Source organism: Mastomys coucha, unplaced genomic scaffold, assembly GCF_008632895.1.
Source record: "Mastomys coucha isolate ucsf_1 unplaced genomic scaffold, UCSF_Mcou_1 pScaffold12, whole genome shotgun sequence".
NCBI lineage: Eukaryota > Metazoa > Chordata > Mammalia > Rodentia > Muridae > Mastomys > Mastomys coucha.
In genome coordinates this window covers 94,280,249-94,299,049 of record NW_022196894.1, presented here as the reverse complement: position 1 = coordinate 94,299,049, position 18,801 = coordinate 94,280,249, and the positions used below count along the sequence as shown (strand labels likewise).

Below are 18,801 nucleotides of genomic sequence, written 5' to 3'. Positions count from 1 at the left end.
TTCAAACATCAATGACTTAAAAATGACATTAATTTTGTTTAAAAATCTATAGTTTAGGCAGGATTTGTCAGACAGCCCATCTGTATCACTCCTGGCTTGAATAAGTATGGTTCACAGGCTGGAAGATAAACATGCCAGAAGGCTCACTTTTTTGTTGTTTTTGTTTTTGTTTTTTTGAGACAGGGCTTCTCTGTATAGTCCTGGCTGTCGTGGAACTCACTCTGTAGACTAGGCTGGCCTCAAACTCAGAAATCCGCCTGCCTCTGCCTCCCAAGTGCTAGGGTTAAAGGCGTGCGCCACCACCACCCGGCCAGAAGGCTCACTTCTGTGTCTGCAGCTAGTGCCAATTAACTGCTAAAACCCTAGGTCATTCTGCCCTGTATGAACTAGTCTCAAAGTCACAGAGCTTCTCATCTGCCTCAATGAGTTGAGATGGGTAGTAAACTCCTGCTATAGAAGAGCTTGCCAATTCAGAAAGTGTGCCTATTTTAGGACACTATAATCTACCACATAAACCCAAGTTTATATTGTCTGCTCCCAAGATCCCAGGATATCTGTTTCTGTACATTAGCCTCATTTCCAGAGTCATCTCCACAAATCAAAGCCCATCACTGAAGTATGAGATTAACTGTGAAGAGGGATACCAGCCTCCACAGCTCCCAAGTGAGATGCTGGAGCCTGAACTTAGAGGCAAGCCCCAGGGAGCACCAACCAAGACACCACTTCCTCCCTTCACCCTTAGTGAGGGATTCCCTGTGAGCTCAGGGTAATCTTCGCTGTGAATCCATCCATGAGCCCCTGTCCTCTGTGGTCTGTTGCAGGATATGTGATCACACTGTGATCCCCAAGATTTTGTAATGGTGTGGCTCAAGCCTTAACATACCTTTAATCTCAAACAACAAAGGTAAAGTTAGTTTGCAGAAGGAAGCACCCGTATTTGAAAGTGATGTCTAATTGAATGGCAGACAAAGTGACGAATCGGAGAAAAAATTGACAGAATAGGATCTTCTTTTTTTTGTTTTTGTTTGTTTGTTTTTGAGACAGGGTTTCTCTGTATTGCCCTGGCTGTCCTGGAACTCAGTCTGTAGATCAGGCTAGCCTTGAACTCAGAAATCCACCTGCCTCTGCCTCCCAAGTGCTGGGATTAAAGGCATGTGCCACCACTGCCCGGCAGAATAGGAATCTTCTTGAGGGAGCCATGTAGAGAGGGGCTCAGTTTTACTGGGACAGCTCTACAGACACAGATTGCAGAGACAACTAGCTAGACACAGACAAAGAAAGAATGAGCCAGAGAATAAAAAGGAGCCAGAAGATTAGAACATATTGCCAAAGTTAGTTAGAGAGAAGCCAGATTGAATCAACCAGATTGGAAAGAACAGGTGAGTTGACCAGCCAGCTAGAATTCAGAAAGAGCTAGAAAAGGAGAGCTTATTCAACAGTAAGTCGCAGAGGCTGAAAATATTCTAGGTCTAGATAAGGTTGACTAGGCCTAGGTTAGCAGACAGAGACAAGAGGTCTCAAAAAGGACAGTTATATCAGGTAAATAAAAGTTTCTTTAACAGTGCTCCATCTTTCTTTTTTCTTGATTAAGCTTACGAGTGTCCTGGATTGTATTACAAACTATTACCTTATTCCCCTTTGGCCCAGCCCAACCTTCCCTATGCCCAAAGGAGGTTCTCCCTCATGTTGCTGCTCCCTTTCTGCCCCACTCAGCCCTGCATCAGCTCATGAGCAACCACTCCATCTGCTGCTGAGCTAAATCACATACCAAACCAAAAGACAGGACTAAACTTTCCAGCAACCAAAACATGTGCCCTTGTAAACACTGAAATCTTTATCAAAAGCAGTGTGAGCGCCAGTGTAGGGCTGGAAAGACGGTTCAGTCATAGTGAGCACTTGCTGCTCTTGCGTAAGAGTCAGGTTTGGCTCCCAGCACCCATACGGCAGCTCACAGCCATCTTAACTGGCTCTAGATCTTGTACTGTCTCCTGGCCTCCATGGACTCCGGCTATCACAGCCATAAACTGTTGTTATTTCTAGTTTCTGAGCTAAATGTTAAAATATGACAAAGCAGGAAAGGGCAATATGGACCATAATACTTTTTTTCTGGAAACATACATTCTAGAAAAGATATTTATCATCTACATCCATATGTCTCAAAATAAAATGTTATGATTAAATAGAGCATAAAAAAGGATGGGACAGGGTGGATGGCTCAGTGGTTAAGAGCACTGACTGCTCTTCCAGAGGTCCTGAGTTCAATTCCCAGCATCCACGTGGTGGCTCACAACCGTCTGTAATGGAATCAATGCTCTCTTCTGGTCTGTTGTGTCTGAAGACAGCAACAATGTACTTACATAAAAGAAGTCAATCTTTAAAAAAAAAAAAAAAAAAAAGATAAAGGACTGGGGATGATTCCTGAAAGGTTAGCAGCACTGGCTGCTCTTGCAGAGAGCCCAGGTTCAATCCAGCACCTACATGAAGCTTACACCATCTATAACTGCACTTCCAGGGGATCTGATGCCCTCTGCTGGCTTCTGCAGACACTAGGCTCATGCATGGTGCATATATATATATATACATACATATGGAGATGACCTTGGAGACAGTGGTGGAGCCCAACAGGCCAGCAGGCTTGTCTCCTTGTATAACGTCAGGATTACATCCGGTTCTCAGTCCTTTTCCAACAAGTTAAGACCTTCAAAGCTTTTGCCATGATTTCAGGGTTTGAAGCAGAGCAGCGGCCTTGTTGCCAGCCTTACCCTTGCGTGCCACCTGAGTAACAGGTGCCAGGATAAAGGGCTTGATCTCTACTCTCCAGTGCTGTGGTCACTAGGTGTGGCCAGAGTGACTGAGGACTAGATTTTAATTTTATTTCACTTTTCCATTACAGCACGTGCCCAGTGACTTCCTCTTAAATTGATCTTTTAAGTCTAGGTTTCTAAAGCAATTGTCCCTGGGAAACTGACACAGTGCTCTTTTTAGGAGAAGGATCGCGAGCTGGAAATCAAAAACATCTATACTAACCGAATACTTAAGAACTTACATGATAAGGAAGATTACCCGAAAGGTATGTTTTAGTCCCTTTTGCCCAAAATCTATTTTTAAGTATCTGCAGGTATTTTCCTAACTTATACATGCAAAATGGTGGGACCTTTAACAGGCACTTGACTGGGCACAGGCATGCATTTTGTGACTGCAGAATAAAATAATGGAGCTGTGATACTGCCACAAAGAACCAGCAACGCCGGGCAGTGGTGGCACACGCCTTTAATCCCAGTACTTGGGAAGCAGAGGCAGGTGGATTTCTGAGTTCGAGGCCAGCCAGGGCTATACAAAGAAACCCTGTCTCGAAAAAACAAAAACAAAAACAAAAAAAGAAAGAAAGAAAGAAAAAGATGCAAAATGATAGCCAAAGGAGCTCTTTAAGGAGATCTGTAAGCTAGTGTGCAGCTTCTGAATACGAAAATTGTCTGAGGTACATTTTATAATACCTGCCTATGTCAGCCTTCAGGGTCAGTGGATTTAGGCAAATGCTTACAGCCATGTACTCATCACTCTGGTCAAAAGAGCATCTCCCACCCACTCACAGCACACCCAAGAAGTTCCCCTCTGGCTGCCCAAGCAGACTTTGACCTCCCTATACAACAGTGTAGTTCTCTGTAGACCCCGACATATCACTGCTCTGTCCTGGCCACCGGTGTTGAAGTGGCTCCAGGCTGTTGCTCCTGTCCTGCATTTTGCCCTATAAGAGAGCATGTGCTCGTACTCACTGTGCCCCTCCCAGCCACTGGGTCTGCTCAGGTCAGGCACCGCAGGGCCCTCACCTAACGCAGAAGGAGCAGCCAGGTCTGCTCTCAGAGGCACCGACCTCCAATTTCTCGACCCCCACTGACTCTGGATTATAGTCCTGAGCAACAGCCCCCAGGTTAGACAGTGCGCCTGCCATGAACGTAAGACCGTTTTGGTGGTCATGGCTCTTGGTCACATCATGGACAACCTCCTCATCAGGCCTCTGGAGCTCTGGCATGGTGTGGCAGTGGCTTGATCTCTCGCAACGTTGATAAAACAGCTATGCTGCCTGATCCTAGCACCTACCTGGTTCCCCTTAACACTGTGATCCTCGTGACCTCTGAGACCGAGGACAAGACAGATAAAGGAAAGGTAGGAACGAGAACTCTGGCCATGTGTTGCCTGTTCAGAATGTTCCTGTACAGGGCGTCATTTAGTGTCCGCACTTGAGAGCAGTAAAATTTCTGAATACAAAATGTTTCTCACGCCAGGCGGTGGTGGCGCACACCTTTAATCCCAGCACTTGGGAGGCAGAGACAGGCAGATCTGAGTTCGAGGCCAGCCTGGTCTACAGAGTGAGTTCCAGGACAGCCAAGGCTACACAGAGAAACCCTGTCTTGAAAAAAACAAAACAAAACAAAAACAAAAACAAAAAAACAAAACAAAAACAAAAAGTTTCTCACATATAGTCTACCTATTTTACAGTTTCTTCAACAAAATCAGTACAAGCAGACAGGAAAAGTTTGCCACTTGTAAATATGAGACACCAGGAAACCCAAAAGTCAGATGTACCATTTTGGATAACTAAGGTATGAGAACTCTGAAATCTTCCATTGTCTAAAAAATATCTTAACAAAAATAGAGAGTCTGGCTAGGCATGGTGGTGTATACCTTTAATCCCAGCTCAAGCTGGGAGGTAGAGACAGGTGGATCTCTGTGAGTTCAAGGCCAGCATATTCTACAAAGAGAGTTCCAGAATAGCCAGGGCTATTACTGGAGAAACCCAGGGGGGTTGGGGGGGTGGTGACTAAAAGCAGTCACTCGTTGTATACAAAAAGCATTGATATTTATTTAAAATTTAATTTAAAATTATCTACAGCTCAAAAATGTGCTTTTTACTGTTTTTGTAAATTACAGGGGAAAAGAGGAAAAGGAAACATTGTTCATAAAGAAAAATCAACAGAAATAAACCATGATATTTCTTACTATATGTGTAAACTACCAAAGCAAGAAGAGCCTAAGAGAAAATATGAAGGTAACTGAACAGCTTTAAAGTCTCCTTGCCTCACGTGCAATTCCAGCATGGGGTTGGAGACAATGAGGTAAGGGAAGGATCACAAGTCCAGGGCCCAGTCACCTGGCAAGGTCATGAATTATCTTGGAAGATACAAAGTCATTAGCTGTACAGCCAGGGCTCCTGGGGGCAGACCCAAGACAGGTGAAGGTCAGAGAATATTCCAATGGGCTGCTTAGAGCTTCTAAACCTAAGATCACCAAGCTAACTTTCAGCTCTTGGGAGCAGGTCAAAGCCAGATACTTCTGTGGGTGTCAGGAGGGGACCTCAGGCAGCTCAGGCTGCAGCTGCCGGAGCAGTCAACCTTCCAGGCCACATGCAGGGCAGGCCAGATCTCTAGGTGTCCTGGGTAGAGGAGCCTGGTGGAGAAAAGGATGGGGGTGCACATGTGGGCTGGTCCTGGTCTGTCTGCCACCAGTGTGCCGCTGGGTTCTTCCAGCATTCTTTGCAGACTCCCTTCCTTCACCGCCTGCATCTCCACTGAATCTTCTGTTTACTAAACCATGTTCTCATTTTTGCACAGCAAATCTCACGGTCTTAAAGAGCATGCCATCTCCTAGAGCTTCCTGGGGACAGGTGGCCACTGAGCAGATCTGTAACTTCCATCTGGAATGTCACTCTTGTACCCAGACAGGTGATTAATAATTTTTACATAGGTTAAAAAACTCTAGGTTATCGCTTTCCTTCGGAATCTTAAAACTGGCCACATTGTTTTTATAGTTCATCGTTGCTGACAGGTGAGCTGGGAACGTGGCAAGGCTGAGCAGGAGGTGAGCCAGCCAAAATTCCATGCATTTCCTCAGGCCTGACAGGAGCTGAGAGGACCTAGCAGGGCCAAACTCCTGCTGTGAAGTTAACTGTCTTGAAATAGAAGCTTTGGCAGTGTCTCCCATAAGGCCACTCACCGTGTGCTGCAGTTTGCGGGAAACCCACCAGATGTGCACTTCCTATAGCCAGTGTTCATTTAGCTTTCCCACTTACTTTTAAGCCCATTTGGAAAATTTATTTTGTTCATTTAACAAATTCTATTTGAGCATATACTGTGGTGAGGCATTCACACGCACATGTACACGTACATGTATACACAGACATGCATTCATACACATGCATTCATACACATGTGCACACCACCACCAGCAGCAGCAGCAGCAGGAACAAATGCAAATCCCTTGAGCTCCTGTTCTAGTGTGGAATTCCTGTAAGGCCACTTGCCTGCAGCTGCCCAGAACCCACAGCAGCACACTGTCTCTCACCAGCTGCTTCTCTGACATATTTGCAGTGTTTGAACTAAAGCATGCCTGCTGCATACACAGCCCTGCAACTCTGGTTGTATAGGTTTGTTCCTAGAGATGAAAGTCCTGGGTCTAGGAATGTATTTGCTTAAATTCTACTAGAAACTGCCAAACTGCTGGAAAGGCAAAAAATAAAAATAAAAATAGCCGGGAAGTAGTGGCGCACGCCTTTAATCCCAGCACTTGGGAGGCAGAGGCAGGTGGATTTCTGAGTTCGAGGCCAGCCTGGTCTACAGAGTGAGTTCCAGGACAGCCAGGGAAACCCTGTTTCGAAAAACCAAAATAAATAAATAAAATAAGTAAATAAATTGCTGATTTATATACACCCATCAGTAGGCCATTTCCTCAGCTTCTGACTATTGAAAATAATTGTTTGAATTGATGCTTAACATGTTTTAATGGCCCTGAAAGAAGATTTCCTTAGTATTTTACATGAATAACTTTTTCTTTTCCTAATTCCCACTTATTTGGGATGGTCTAGGAAAGGTTAGCAATGCCCCCTTCTGTGTATTAGTGTGCTGCATATTTGCTACTTCTGTTGTTTCAGTGGCTTGTCTGGACGTCTCAGGGAGGTGTGTCTTAAGAGGTGTGAAATGGGAATTCACTGAGGTTTTTCTAGTTGGGGCTGGTTGGTTGGTCTTATGGAGCCAGGGTGTTAAACCTGGAATCACACTCTCTGCCCCGAATCCATTCTTTTTTTTGTATGGTGTGTGTAAGTGGAGTGAGCACACTGATGGAGACCAGGACAGGACACTGTATATCTTTCTCCACTACGCTGGGTCTCATTGCCCGGAGACAGGGCTGTCACTGAGGGAAGCTCTCCCCTTTAACCCAGCAGCAGTGCTCAGGATCTGCCTATGCTGGGGGCAGAGTCCTGCACAGCCATGCACCCCTTCAGGAATTTGTTTTCTAGCGGGTTCCAGGAGCAGAAACTCAGGCCCTCAGCTTGCACTGCGCCCGGGGGTGGGGGTGGGTTGGGAGTGGGGTGGGGGGTGGAGGAGCCTCCTAAAATCCACTTATTATTTGAGGGCACTCAACACTCCATCTTTCTAACACAGATTTATCAAAGGAGGTCGAACACCCGAAACCACAAACCTCTCTGGAAACTCCTAGGAGGCCAAAAGAGAAAAAGGAAGACCAAGAAAAGAGAGCCATCCCAGCAGAAGCAGAGCCAACTGCAAAGGGAAGCGAGGTCCCCGAGAACGCAGAGGATGAGGCCCTGGCCAGGGCTGCCGGTGACAAGAGCGACGCGAGCGATCCCGGCGACGCCGGCGAGGTGGGCGATGCCGGCGAAGTCGGCGAGGTGGTCGGAGCGCAGGAAGTACCCGGGACTCACGTACTGCCCGGAGCGGACGAGGTGCTCGCGGCGGGCGAGGCCGGCGAAGCAGAGCCCGGTCGCGGCCGGAGGAAGACCCCGGGGTCGCGGAAGCACTACTCCTTCACCGAGGCCACCGAGAACCTGCACCACGGGCTGCCCACCTCCTGCAGGCAGGTTTCAAGCAGCCCTCACTGCCGCTGCCGCCACAGCATGAGCAAGCACCGCAGCGAGCAGGAGCTTCGACTAGAGCCTGCCGGCTACGAGCCCTCATTCGGCAAGGGGGCTAGAGCCAGGGCCAGGGCGAAGGCGTTCCGTGACAGGAAGAGCAGCCTCATGGAGGAGCTGTTCGGTGCGGGCTTTGCGGGCAGGGCCGGCCCCAGCGATGGCGAGGCAGTCAGCAAGTCCCCGCAGCCCGGGCCCCAGGCTTCTGCAGGCAACGCCTTCGGGGACTCCAGAGCCACCGTGGTGCCGTCCATCCAGGCCTCACCCACCGAAGCCAACAAGAAGACTGTTGTTTAAATGCAGCAGTCACCTGATAGATTCTGATTTATATATTAGTTATGTGCCCTTTAACCTTATTTACCGTGTGAGGGCTTACATAGTGTCTGTTTTAGTACTTGGGTGGACTGTGGGTAATTTGGGTAATTTACATGATTGCTATCTAATAAAAAAAAAGCCACTGTACCTTGGTCATACGGTAACATTTTAAATACAAATCTGTATCTTTATTTTGAAAGCAGAACGTGCATGCCTACTCTTTTTAGGAAGATTGGAGATCTAGGACTCATTTGGTGATTCTTGGCCAGCCTAAGGCGCATAAAATCTGTCAGCAAGACTGCTTGCTGGTCATCACAACTGAATGGAAGAGGTACTAGTCAGCAAAATGGCCAGCAGACACAAAGGCAGTACAAGGATACAAGCTTGGCCTCGTGAGTCATTGCTGGTGGTCTCTTGCTCAGCTGAGCTGAAAGCATCTAAGTGGCCTGCCTTTGTGAGCACCCCCCCTATATAGAAGTCTGTATTTTTTGTTATTGTTGAGATTTATTCTTTCTTTTTGTTACACAATGACCATTTCTCTTAATCTTGTTCTAAAACAACCGCATGTTCAAGCAGGCTGCTCAGGTCTAATTCTAACAGTATTTTGTTGGCACTATAAAGGGTCTGTATTCCCAGTCTACACTGTGTAACTTGCCTTCATTTAGCTATTAAAGCAACTTAATGGTTATCTAGAATTCATTGCACTGTCTTCAAATGTTTATTAACACTATAACAAGTGAGATCAAGAGCTGTATGTGACCCAATGGTATAATGCCTGCTAAAGGATCATGATGATGATAGAGATGATACACTGGATATAAGCTGTGTGTAGAGCCTCTATCTACATGACAGCACTCAGGGGCAGATGCAGGCTGATCTCTCAGTTTGCTCAGCCTGGGCTTTATGGTGAGCTCCAGGGTAGCCAGGCCTACACAGTAAGACCCTATCTCAAAAAAAAATTAAATTTAATTTTAAATTTAAAAAAAAATTAAAGATTCTGGTTTTTTAGATGTTTCCCTCTATAAAAAATGTTAAAGGCTTTAAATGCATACAGACCAACATTCATAAACATGGACCATCTTGGAGAACCCTAAGAAGCAGGTAACAGTGGAGCCTGGGAAACTGCCAAGGCGGAAGGGGACAAAACACGCTCCCCGAGGTACCCAGTCCCTTTTTAACTCAACGTTTATTATTCATTAATAAACAAGTTACAATTTGGGGGAGGGGAAACACACTGATATGCCCTACTGGGTGTTACATATAGTCTTACATTATACCTGTGGAAGCGCCGACATCCACGTTACACACATGGGAACACTAACAGTCACTTGTTCTTTCAGGTCAGCTGAAATCACGAGTCCTGTGAGAGGCATCTGGTGTGGGCACTTTCTTCTGATTGCCCTTCCAAGTGACCTCGGGATGCTGACCCAAGCTACCTAAATGATGTGGGCAAAAGCACCATAGCAGACTGTGGTGCAATACAAAAAGGAGGAAAGCGCGCACACACACACACACCTGGCCCTGAAGGCTGAATGCCTGGAGGGAACCCAGGTTCTGCAGTCAACCTCCTCAGGTCCAGAACTTATCTTGTGTAGACCATGAGCTTCCTTCATGGTGAGCATGCTGGAGCTCGTGGGCAGGTCCTCCTGGCAGTGTTGGCTATGCCTCTTCTGCGCTCCATTTATGCCCATTACAAATACAGCCAAGTATCCTCGATGCTACGTGATCTATCTGCAGCATCTGCTGAGTTTAAATCAATGGACTCTCAAGCCTGCTCTGGTGGTACTCAGCCTACAACCAACCCAAGGGCCGCACCCTGGGCCTGTTCACAGTACAGTCAGAATAACAAAGAGCAACTTAGGAGATCATTAGGAAACACAGGAATATAAATATGATCCTTCAAAACCCAGTGCTATGCCTTTAATCCCAGCCACTGTGAGGCAGTGACAAGAAGATTCCTATAAATTCCAGGTCAGCCTGGTCTACCTAGTGATTCCAGACAGCCAGAGCTGTGCAGAGACATGCAGTGTTGGCAGGGATTTTTCTGTGCTATGTTTCCCCAGAGGCAAATACCGCAGCTTGCAGCCCAGGCAGCGATGGACTGCCCCTGCAGTAAGGCTGGTGGGACAGTCACACTAGCACTGGCAAATACTGTAACTAGGAAAAGTGCTTCAAAAACAGTCTTGGTGTAGCACATACACCTCTAATCCTGGAGATGGAGGCAGGTGGATCTCTGTGGGTTTGAGACAAGCCTGGTCTACATAATTTCAGGACAGCCGCAGCTACACTGAGAGACCTTGTCTCAAAAACAAAAAAAACAAAAACAAAAATAACCAGACTTAGCAGAATTCTGCCTAGTAACTTCATGAGCCTAAGGAGTCTCAGATGAACTGGAGCAGACCACACCCTGCTTAACCCTATTCCACCCTGCACAGCATAAACACCCAACGCTTTAGAGACATACTTCACTTGAAATGCTTTAAATAAAAACATATGTAGTCTTGTGAACACATGTAGGAACCACTATGAAAAATTAACAACCTTAGACATACGGCGATACTTTTCACACACTTACGTGACATTTCAAGGGGACACTTCAAGGGGACAAGCACAGCGATGTCCACTAGAGTATGTCACTTTCGGTAACTGAGATAAAAAGGAGGTTTAGTAGTGGCATGAAAAGTGTGGGTTTTTCTAAAATTAAAAATGACACTATTGGAGTTGTTACAAGTCTGACTTTGCAGCTGGTGACAGACCCAAACCATGCCCAGAACAAGCACCAGCAGATGCCACTTGGTGATTCCCAGTCGGTATGGATCCAGAGCTATGTCACACAATACAAGAGTGCCATAACTGGTCTTTCTGGCTCAATGGCGGGTGTAGAAAATCCTGACTTCAAGAAGAATCCCAGGTAATATACAAAAGCAAACATTCCAAAGCATAAGAACCAAGAATCTGTGGACTTGTACTCCGCTCTGCACCCTATCAGAATCCTTTGTAAAGACTTGTAGCAGGCCTTCACTTCAGCTGAAAGGGTGGAGAACGATAGCCACAACTTTGTTACAGACTAAAATCCAACAGGTGATTCCAATTCCACCTGAAAAGAGAGAAACTCACGTCAGAGGTGCAGCAGCCGAGCCTTGATTACCATCTATCTACAGGAGGAGATGCCAGTTCCAAGGGGCAAGAAAAGGAGCCCCTTACACAGGGCCAGACAGGGCTGCACTGTGCATCTCCTGACAGAGACGTCACTGGGTCTATCAACTAGGTAAGAATACCCTGAACCACTACTTCTATTTCACTTCTCAAAAAAAAGCACTACAGGACTGGGGAGATGGCGCGATGGTTAAGAGCACTGACTGATGGTTAAGAGCTCTTCCAGAGGTCCTGAGTTCTATTCCCAGCAACCACATGATGGCTCACAACCATCTGTAATGGGATCCAATGCCCTCTTCTGGTGTGTCTGAACAGAAACAGAAGTGGCATTTATTTATGCATAAAATAAATAAATCTTTATTAAAAAAATCACTATAAATAAATTCGTGTTTTCTGAGGCCTAAAGTGAAGATATCCCCAACCTCCCTGCCCAGGTTGTAAGACCAACAGTTCAGCAGGGTGCTGCCAAAGGTGGCCTGCTGCTCCTCGGGCCTGAGCCCAACCGTGGAGGGGGGAGGGGAGGAGAGAGGGGAGGAGAGCGGAGAGGGGAGGGGAGGAGCGGGGAGGGGAGGAGCGGGGAGGGGAGGAGCGGGGAGGGGAGGGGAGGGGGGAGGGCAAGACCACAGCACAGCTGAACTGTTCCCTTTCAATGACAGTTTCATTACAGTATAAATAATCCCCTACACCATCCTGCCTTGAAGCTGCAGCAACCCACCCTCATCCTCCTCCCAGGGCTGGGATTACAGGCATGAGCTGCCACAGCCAGCTAAGATCAGGACCCAAGTGTCCTCAGAAGAAAATATAGATGACAAGCAGCTACTGAATTGACCTACAAGTATGGACCCTAATTCATACGCTAAGGTCCTACCCTGGAGACAGTGAGGCTGAGGTCACAGGCAGCCTGAGGAAGAAGCGTACACAATACAGTCTGACCACCCACCCATCCACCCAAGGACCCTGGAGAAAGTGCCATTAATGAACCACAAAATGGGTTCTAATGATACTAGCTCTGTGTGTTTAAGCCACCCACTGTGGGGTTCTAATGATACTTGCTCTGTGTGTTTAAGCCGCCCACTGTGGTATTTCACAGAGAGGGCTTACAGCATCGAGGGAAAAGGGATAAAATGTCAGGTGACCTTGACCACTTCAAAACAGACAGCAAGAAAGGCTGGAAGAAACAGAACACAAATTAAAGGTTTATCTGTAACTGAATGGATTTTGTAGGGAGGGTGGTGTCTTTTTTTTTTTTTAAATCTAAGTAGCACTGGCTGGATTAAAACTCCCTATGTAGACCAAGAGGGAAGGCCTAAAACTCAGAAATCCTCCTGCTTACCTCCTAACTGCTAGACTAAAAGTATGCCAACTGGCATGGTTTTTAAAAAATAGTTCCTGCCGGGCAGTGGTGGCACACGCCTTTAATCCCAGCACTTGGGAGGCAGAGGCAGGCAGATTTCTGAGTTCCAGGCCAGCCTGGTCTACAGAGTGAGTTCTAGGACAGCCAGGGCTACACAGAGAAATCCTGTCTCAAAAAACCAAAACCAAAACCAAAAACAAAAACAAAATCAAAAATAGTTCCTGTGTTGCCAGGGCATGGAGGAGCATGCCTTTGATCCCAGCACTGGGAAGGTAGAAGAAGGCAAATGTCTGTAAACTTGAGATGAGCCTGGTCTAGAAATCTAGTTCCAAGACAGTCAGGGCCACACAGTGAAACTCTGTCTAAAGAACACTCAATCCGAAAAAGTATTCCTACGTGTCTGCTCATTCTTCAGTGACATGAACAACCTTTAGCATCCAAAGGACCTCTCAACACTCAAAGGCGACAGCCAAGAGCAGCCAGCCACTCAGAGAGGGGGCCACAGGGAGAAGTGGCATCTGTGTCCTGGGATGGATGGAGCTCTGCCCCTGATTAGTCCAGTCTCCAGACCACAGAGGGCTGGGACAGGAGGTGTGGCTTGCTGAGGGGACAGTGAGGGTGAAGTCAGGTCACCTAGTCTCCCACCACCATCGCATTTCCAGAACACAATTACCTGCTACTCGAGTAGGAAAGGCTACCAGGCGATCTAGCGGGGTGATCCACTTGCTGGGCACCACAGCCACAGGGACAGAGTAATACTTCCAAATGAGTGAGATCATCAGCGCTGCCTGCAAGAAACTTGCAGTGAGGCCTCACCACTCAATCAGTCCTTGCAGTGAACACACTCAAGTGCGCATACACACACAACTCCAGACAAAAACGTCACATGCTGGTGACAGGGGAGTGGGCCTTCTTGTGGGAACTGGCATTTTCCTGTTTTAACATAGATGCCACACATTCATTGTTTAAGTGAGCTGGGTCTGCCCCATAGTCCCTGAGTAACTGAACTACATGCCAGTATAAAAGCAGCCAGGACTCCACAATCCTTGTCACCCCAATCAGCTCCAAGCTGGTGAAAACTAATGTTTCACTTCTTGTCCTTTCCCAGAAGCACCGTCTGTGGTCCTGAACACTCTGCTGAGATGCCCAGACTCAAGAAGGCAGGATGCCGGAGTCTCTGTGGGTAACGTAAGGAGCATCCAGAGGCAGAGAGTACAACCCCAAGGGAAATAGGAATGGCAGGCTCGAGGGATGAGAAAAGGGGAGAGCGGAGAGCAAGAGACATGGCCGGCTCTGCTGAGTACTGCCTGCTCTTCCAGAAGATCCAGGTTCAAGTCCCAGCACCATCCAGTGACTCACATCTGACTCTAACTCCAGTCCCAGGGAACCTAATATCCTCTTCTGACCCCTAAGGGTACCAGGCACATACATGGTGTACAAACATTTATGCAAGCAAAACACCCATACACAGAAATCAACAAATTTAGAAAGGAAAGGAAAAACAAGTGTCAAGTCAGTACACACTTTTAATCCCAGCACTGGGGAGGTAGAAGCAGGCTGATCTCTGTGAGGCTGAGGCCAGCCTGGTCCACACAAAGAAACCTTGTCTTTAGAAGGAAAGAAAAGAAAAGAAAGAACAGAGCAGAGGAGGGGAGAGGGGAGGGGATGAGGAGGGGAGGGGAGGAAGAGGTGGGGGAGGGAAGGGGAGGAGAGGGGAGGGGAGGGGAAGGGAAGGAAAAAAAAAGGAAAAGCTGCTGGTTTCCCACCTGGAGGATGCAAGCACTGCCTTACCCTACCAGCGAGCACAGAGCACCAGCTTCCAGGATGAGGCAAGGCAACAAGCTCTGAAGCCAGGTCTCCAGCTGGAGGCTTTTTCATTTTCAGTCTTAGGACTTCACAGCTGGGGCCTGGATAAATGGCTCAGGAGGTAAAGAGCTTGCCATCCTAGCACCCACAAAGACCGTGTCTCAGAGACCACTGCGGCCCTAAGCAAACGGACTAGATTACAAGCAGCAAGTTTTACGTTTCCATGAATGAACCTGCCCTGGGATAGAGGATGGAGAGTAGAGCAATCAAGAAAGACACATATGTACACAAGTACACACAGGAAAATGCCTACACACATGTACACATACACAAGCAGACAAAGGAAAAAAAAAATCAGAGCTGTGCAGAGCCCAGGCAACACTCACTTGCAGTATGTAGAAAGCAACACTTATAAACCACTTGATCTTGGCCAACTGAGCTGTCCGTGCCTTCACTGAAAGAAAAACAAAAACTAGGTGAAACATGAATTAATTCTGCAAAACCGAGAACACATGAACATATGGAAATGTCGTTTTCCCTTATTAAACACGCTCTAATAATTAATAGTCAACATACTTAGAACCATCAAACAGGACAACGATGTGTGTGATAAACCTCTTACTCTGTTGCCAACTTACAAAATTTAAAGTTGGATTGCTACACTACTGTCTGAGTAGAAACCCACTCAGACTGCACCCTGACGTCAAGGCTCTGAGAGACTCTTCTCCTAACACCCTTGCCACTCATCGACATTCCCACTTTCTAACCTATGCCATCTCTGAGCCCTCCCAGGCCTGTGCTCTACACAGCCTGCTCCACCTTCCATAGCCCAGCAGGGGCTCTCAGGACACACTGCTCTCTAGATGTCTCACTGTGTAGCCCTGAAAGGAGAGACAGACAGAAAGGGACTCACTATGAAGCCCTGGCTCATGAGCCGCCTGACTCTGCTGCAGAACACTGGGACTCAAGTGTGCACCGTCCTCCACTCTGCACAGGCGCTGCTCCTTGCCATCTACACACTGTGTGCATGCCCCTAAGAGTACCAAGTGCCCTGAGGACCCACTGTGTGTTCTTTGTCTGGACTTCCCTCAGCAAAGTGCCAGCCTTGAAAGTAAAAGTCTACACAGGATGAACTGGCTCTGAAGAAAAATCTACAAGGACTTCTGGATCTCTATAGAGAGCAAAGGTTTTACCAGCAAATAAGGAGAAGTAGCACATGCACCTCAAATCCACACGCAAAGACAGTCCCCTGCCATCAGTGGCTACAAGACAAGTACCGTGCGTTTTGAGCTTGTCCGTCATTTTGTTGATCTTCCTTTCCAGCCTGGCATATCTGGCAAACTCGTCCATCATGTTGACAGTGGACAGCTCCTGCTTCATGTCCTGGATCTCTGTTCTCATCTGTGACTCCTGCTCTGCATCCTTCTGCAGCACCCTGGAAAGCTGGCAGGGTGGAAGCTGGCATCAGTGTCCTTTCTCACTGAGACCCAGACAATTTATTCTGTGTTCCGGATTACAGGACTGAATCCAAGACAGGCATTTGAATGTCCAGGCAATGGTGGCCACCAGGTGGCGCCCACCAGCTATCAAGGCTTGTCAGGCTCCCAGGACTAGGTGGTCATGGGAAAGTGGGGTAAAGAAAGGTACAGGCCAGACAGTGGCAGCAAGCTCCAGAGACCTGCCTCACCAACAAATGGAAGATGAGCAGTGACACAGCATTGTCCAGGACCCTCCAAACACAGCACTGCTGAAAAGAGCCCTCTTCTCATGAGGGGAAACCAAAGCAGGCCTTTAAACTGCACGTCAGTGACATGTTTGTCACCACTATTACAGCCAAGACCTTTGCTCACTCACCAAGGTACAGAACAGCAGAGGGCTGGCAACTTACATTCAAGGGTTCAGGGGGAAACTGCTTTTTGATATACTATATACTTAATGTGAGTGTTTGCCCAATCTTTAAAAGAATAGCTTTGTTGGTTTTAAAGATGAAAAGAGGAAATATGTAAAGTTTAGCTGGCCCACAGCCATAGCACCACCCCCAGCTCAGAGGACCCCTCTGCTTGCCACAAAGTAAGGCAACTTCAGTTACGGCCAGAGCCGAACCCTTGACCCCAGCAGTGTCAAACAGTCCAGGCACACAAGCTGAGGCTCCCTCATGAACCCATAGTTAAAGCCCCTAGTCACAACGCTGGGGCCAGCATTGTGAGTCACCCTGACAGCTGCACAGTGGACAAGGAACAGGGTTTGCAAACCTGCCTCTCTCTAATGCCCACTGTTCTGCACTCAAAGGGAGACTTACCTCAGCCTAGTCCACCCTCCAAAGTCTCTAACGGTCACAGGGGCAGAAACACTCAGCGGTTAAGAGTGCTTGTTTTTAGAGGATTAGGGTACAGTTCCCAGCACCCACATGGTGGTTCATGACCACCTGTAATTCCAGTTCTAGGGGATACAACACCCTCTTCTGAATCCATAGGCATCAAGCATGCAGGTGAAACAGATATATATCATATAGGCCAAACATCATTCACATAAAAAATAAATAATTTTAAAAGCCAAAGTAATTTAAAAAGTCACAGAGCTATCATTCAAAATCAGAGAACCAACCCCCTCACCCCTCACCCTCCACTACCTGGAGTTGGCCCTACCCCTTATCACCTGTAGCACTCAGGAGGGCTAGCCGGGTCAGTATTAGAAACCCTGCCCTGGTGGTACAGGTATGGGAGAGTTGGCAGGCTAACCAACTCAGCTACCCCAAAGGCCCAGATCCAGCCAGGACTTTGAGCTTACCTACCTATCCCAACCTCTACCCAATCTATGAACTTTGGGAGCATGTGAAGGGGCCAGTCTTGCAGATCCAAAGCTGCAACGTTTTATGACACAGGGCAAAAACAGGATATCCAAGGAGTTCCGGTGAGGATCCAATATTGGTGTAGCAGGAGCCAGAGGCCCCAAACCAGACAATGACTCACTGCAATGAACATTTATAGTGTTTGCTGGACAAAGATGTGTTGACAAAGGGTATACTGTGGAACACACTACAATTTCTATGACAAGATTTTTTTTTCTTTCGTTGGGTGTTGACAGGGCAGAGGGTAGATATGAAGGGACAGGAAGAAATGGGATTGGGGTGCATAATGTGAAACTCACAAAGAATCAATAAAGTTTAAAAAAGGCTGGGGGGCTGGAGAGATGGCTCAGCAGTTAAGAGCACTAGCTGCTCTTTCAGAAGACCCAGGTTCACAATTGTCTATAACTCCAGTTCCAGGGAATCTGACACATACAGACATACATGCAGGCAAAACACCAATGCACATTAAATACATACATAAATACAAAAGCTTTACATTTAAAAAATCAAGGACTTTGGGTGCAAATCTTGCAGCCAGTCCCACAATACCCAGAGGAAGCTCCACTCCCAGGCGCTCTGACACACCCAGGATCAGAGGTGAGGAGGACACAACATCTGTCCCAACACCGGAAGTAATACAATACTTAGTAATAAATTCTATAACCACTTCTCTAAGTGTCTTCTCTTTCTGTGACTTCCAACTAGCAGGCTGAAAGTTAGAGCCCAGCAGTTCCTGCTGAGATAGAACAAAGGCTATTTACTTAATTTTTGTGGCTTGAGGAAGAGGTGATAAGTGCCAGTTGGCCTCAGAGGATCACAGACAGCAGGTCAGCTACAATAGCGTAGCAACTTAGATAAGTAAACTTTTTATTATACAGCAACCCTAAATATTTCATAAGACTAATAAGTCTTACCCCAGAAATGTAAGACTAGGTTACCCCAGATATCATAAGACTAGGTCTTACCCCAAAAATCTGTAAGACTAGGTCTTACTCCCGCCTACGCTCTTCTTCTGCTGCCTCAAGAAGAACCAACAAGGAAGAAGAAACACCCAGTCTGGGCTGGTTCCCAGCAGAGGACATTAAGAAGGACATAAATAACTCCCTTAAAGAAATATATTAAGAAGGACATAAATAACTCCCTTAAAGAAATACTGGGCAGTGGTAGCACACGCCTTTAATCCTAGTGCTTGGGAGGCAGAGGCAGGTGGATTTCTGAGTTGGAGGCTAGCTTAGTCTACAGAGTGAGTACCAGGACAGCCAGGACTACACAGAGAAACCCTGTCTCAAAAAAACAAAAAACAAAAACAACAACAACAACAACAAAAATACAGGAAAACACAGGTAAACAGCTAGAAGTCCTTAAAGAGGAAACACAAAAATCCCTTAAAGAACTACAGGAAAA

At 47.0% G+C, this 18,801-nt stretch overlaps 2 protein-coding genes across 2 annotated transcripts in view; one reads left to right on the top strand and one right to left on the bottom strand.

The window, feature by feature from the left end:
• Lca5l (lebercilin LCA5 like) overlaps window positions 1-8,928 on the top strand; it is a 31,662-nt gene extending 22,734 nt beyond the window's left edge. Inside the window, exons 7-11 of the mRNA XM_031364526.1 lie at window positions 2,986-3,070; window positions 4,498-4,601; window positions 4,930-5,047; window positions 5,610-5,720; window positions 7,437-8,928. Of these exons, the coding sequence (XP_031220386.1) occupies window positions 2,986-3,070; window positions 4,498-4,601; window positions 4,930-5,047; window positions 5,610-5,720; window positions 7,437-8,215 (1,197 nt within the window). The 3' untranslated portion in view covers window positions 8,216-8,928. The remainder of the gene's footprint in view (window positions 1-2,985; window positions 3,071-4,497; window positions 4,602-4,929; window positions 5,048-5,609; window positions 5,721-7,436) is intronic.
• Window positions 8,929-9,400: 472 nt separating this feature from the next.
• Window positions 9,401-18,801, bottom strand: part of Get1 (guided entry of tail-anchored proteins factor 1) — a 19,594-nt gene continuing 10,193 nt past the window's right edge. Inside the window, exons 2-5 of the mRNA XM_031364530.1 lie at window positions 15,827-15,992; window positions 14,936-15,003; window positions 13,417-13,531; window positions 9,401-11,330 (exon numbers count right to left, since the gene is read on the bottom strand). Of these exons, the coding sequence (XP_031220390.1) occupies window positions 11,257-11,330; window positions 13,417-13,531; window positions 14,936-15,003; window positions 15,827-15,992 (423 nt within the window). The 3' untranslated portion in view covers window positions 9,401-11,256. The remainder of the gene's footprint in view (window positions 11,331-13,416; window positions 13,532-14,935; window positions 15,004-15,826; window positions 15,993-18,801) is intronic.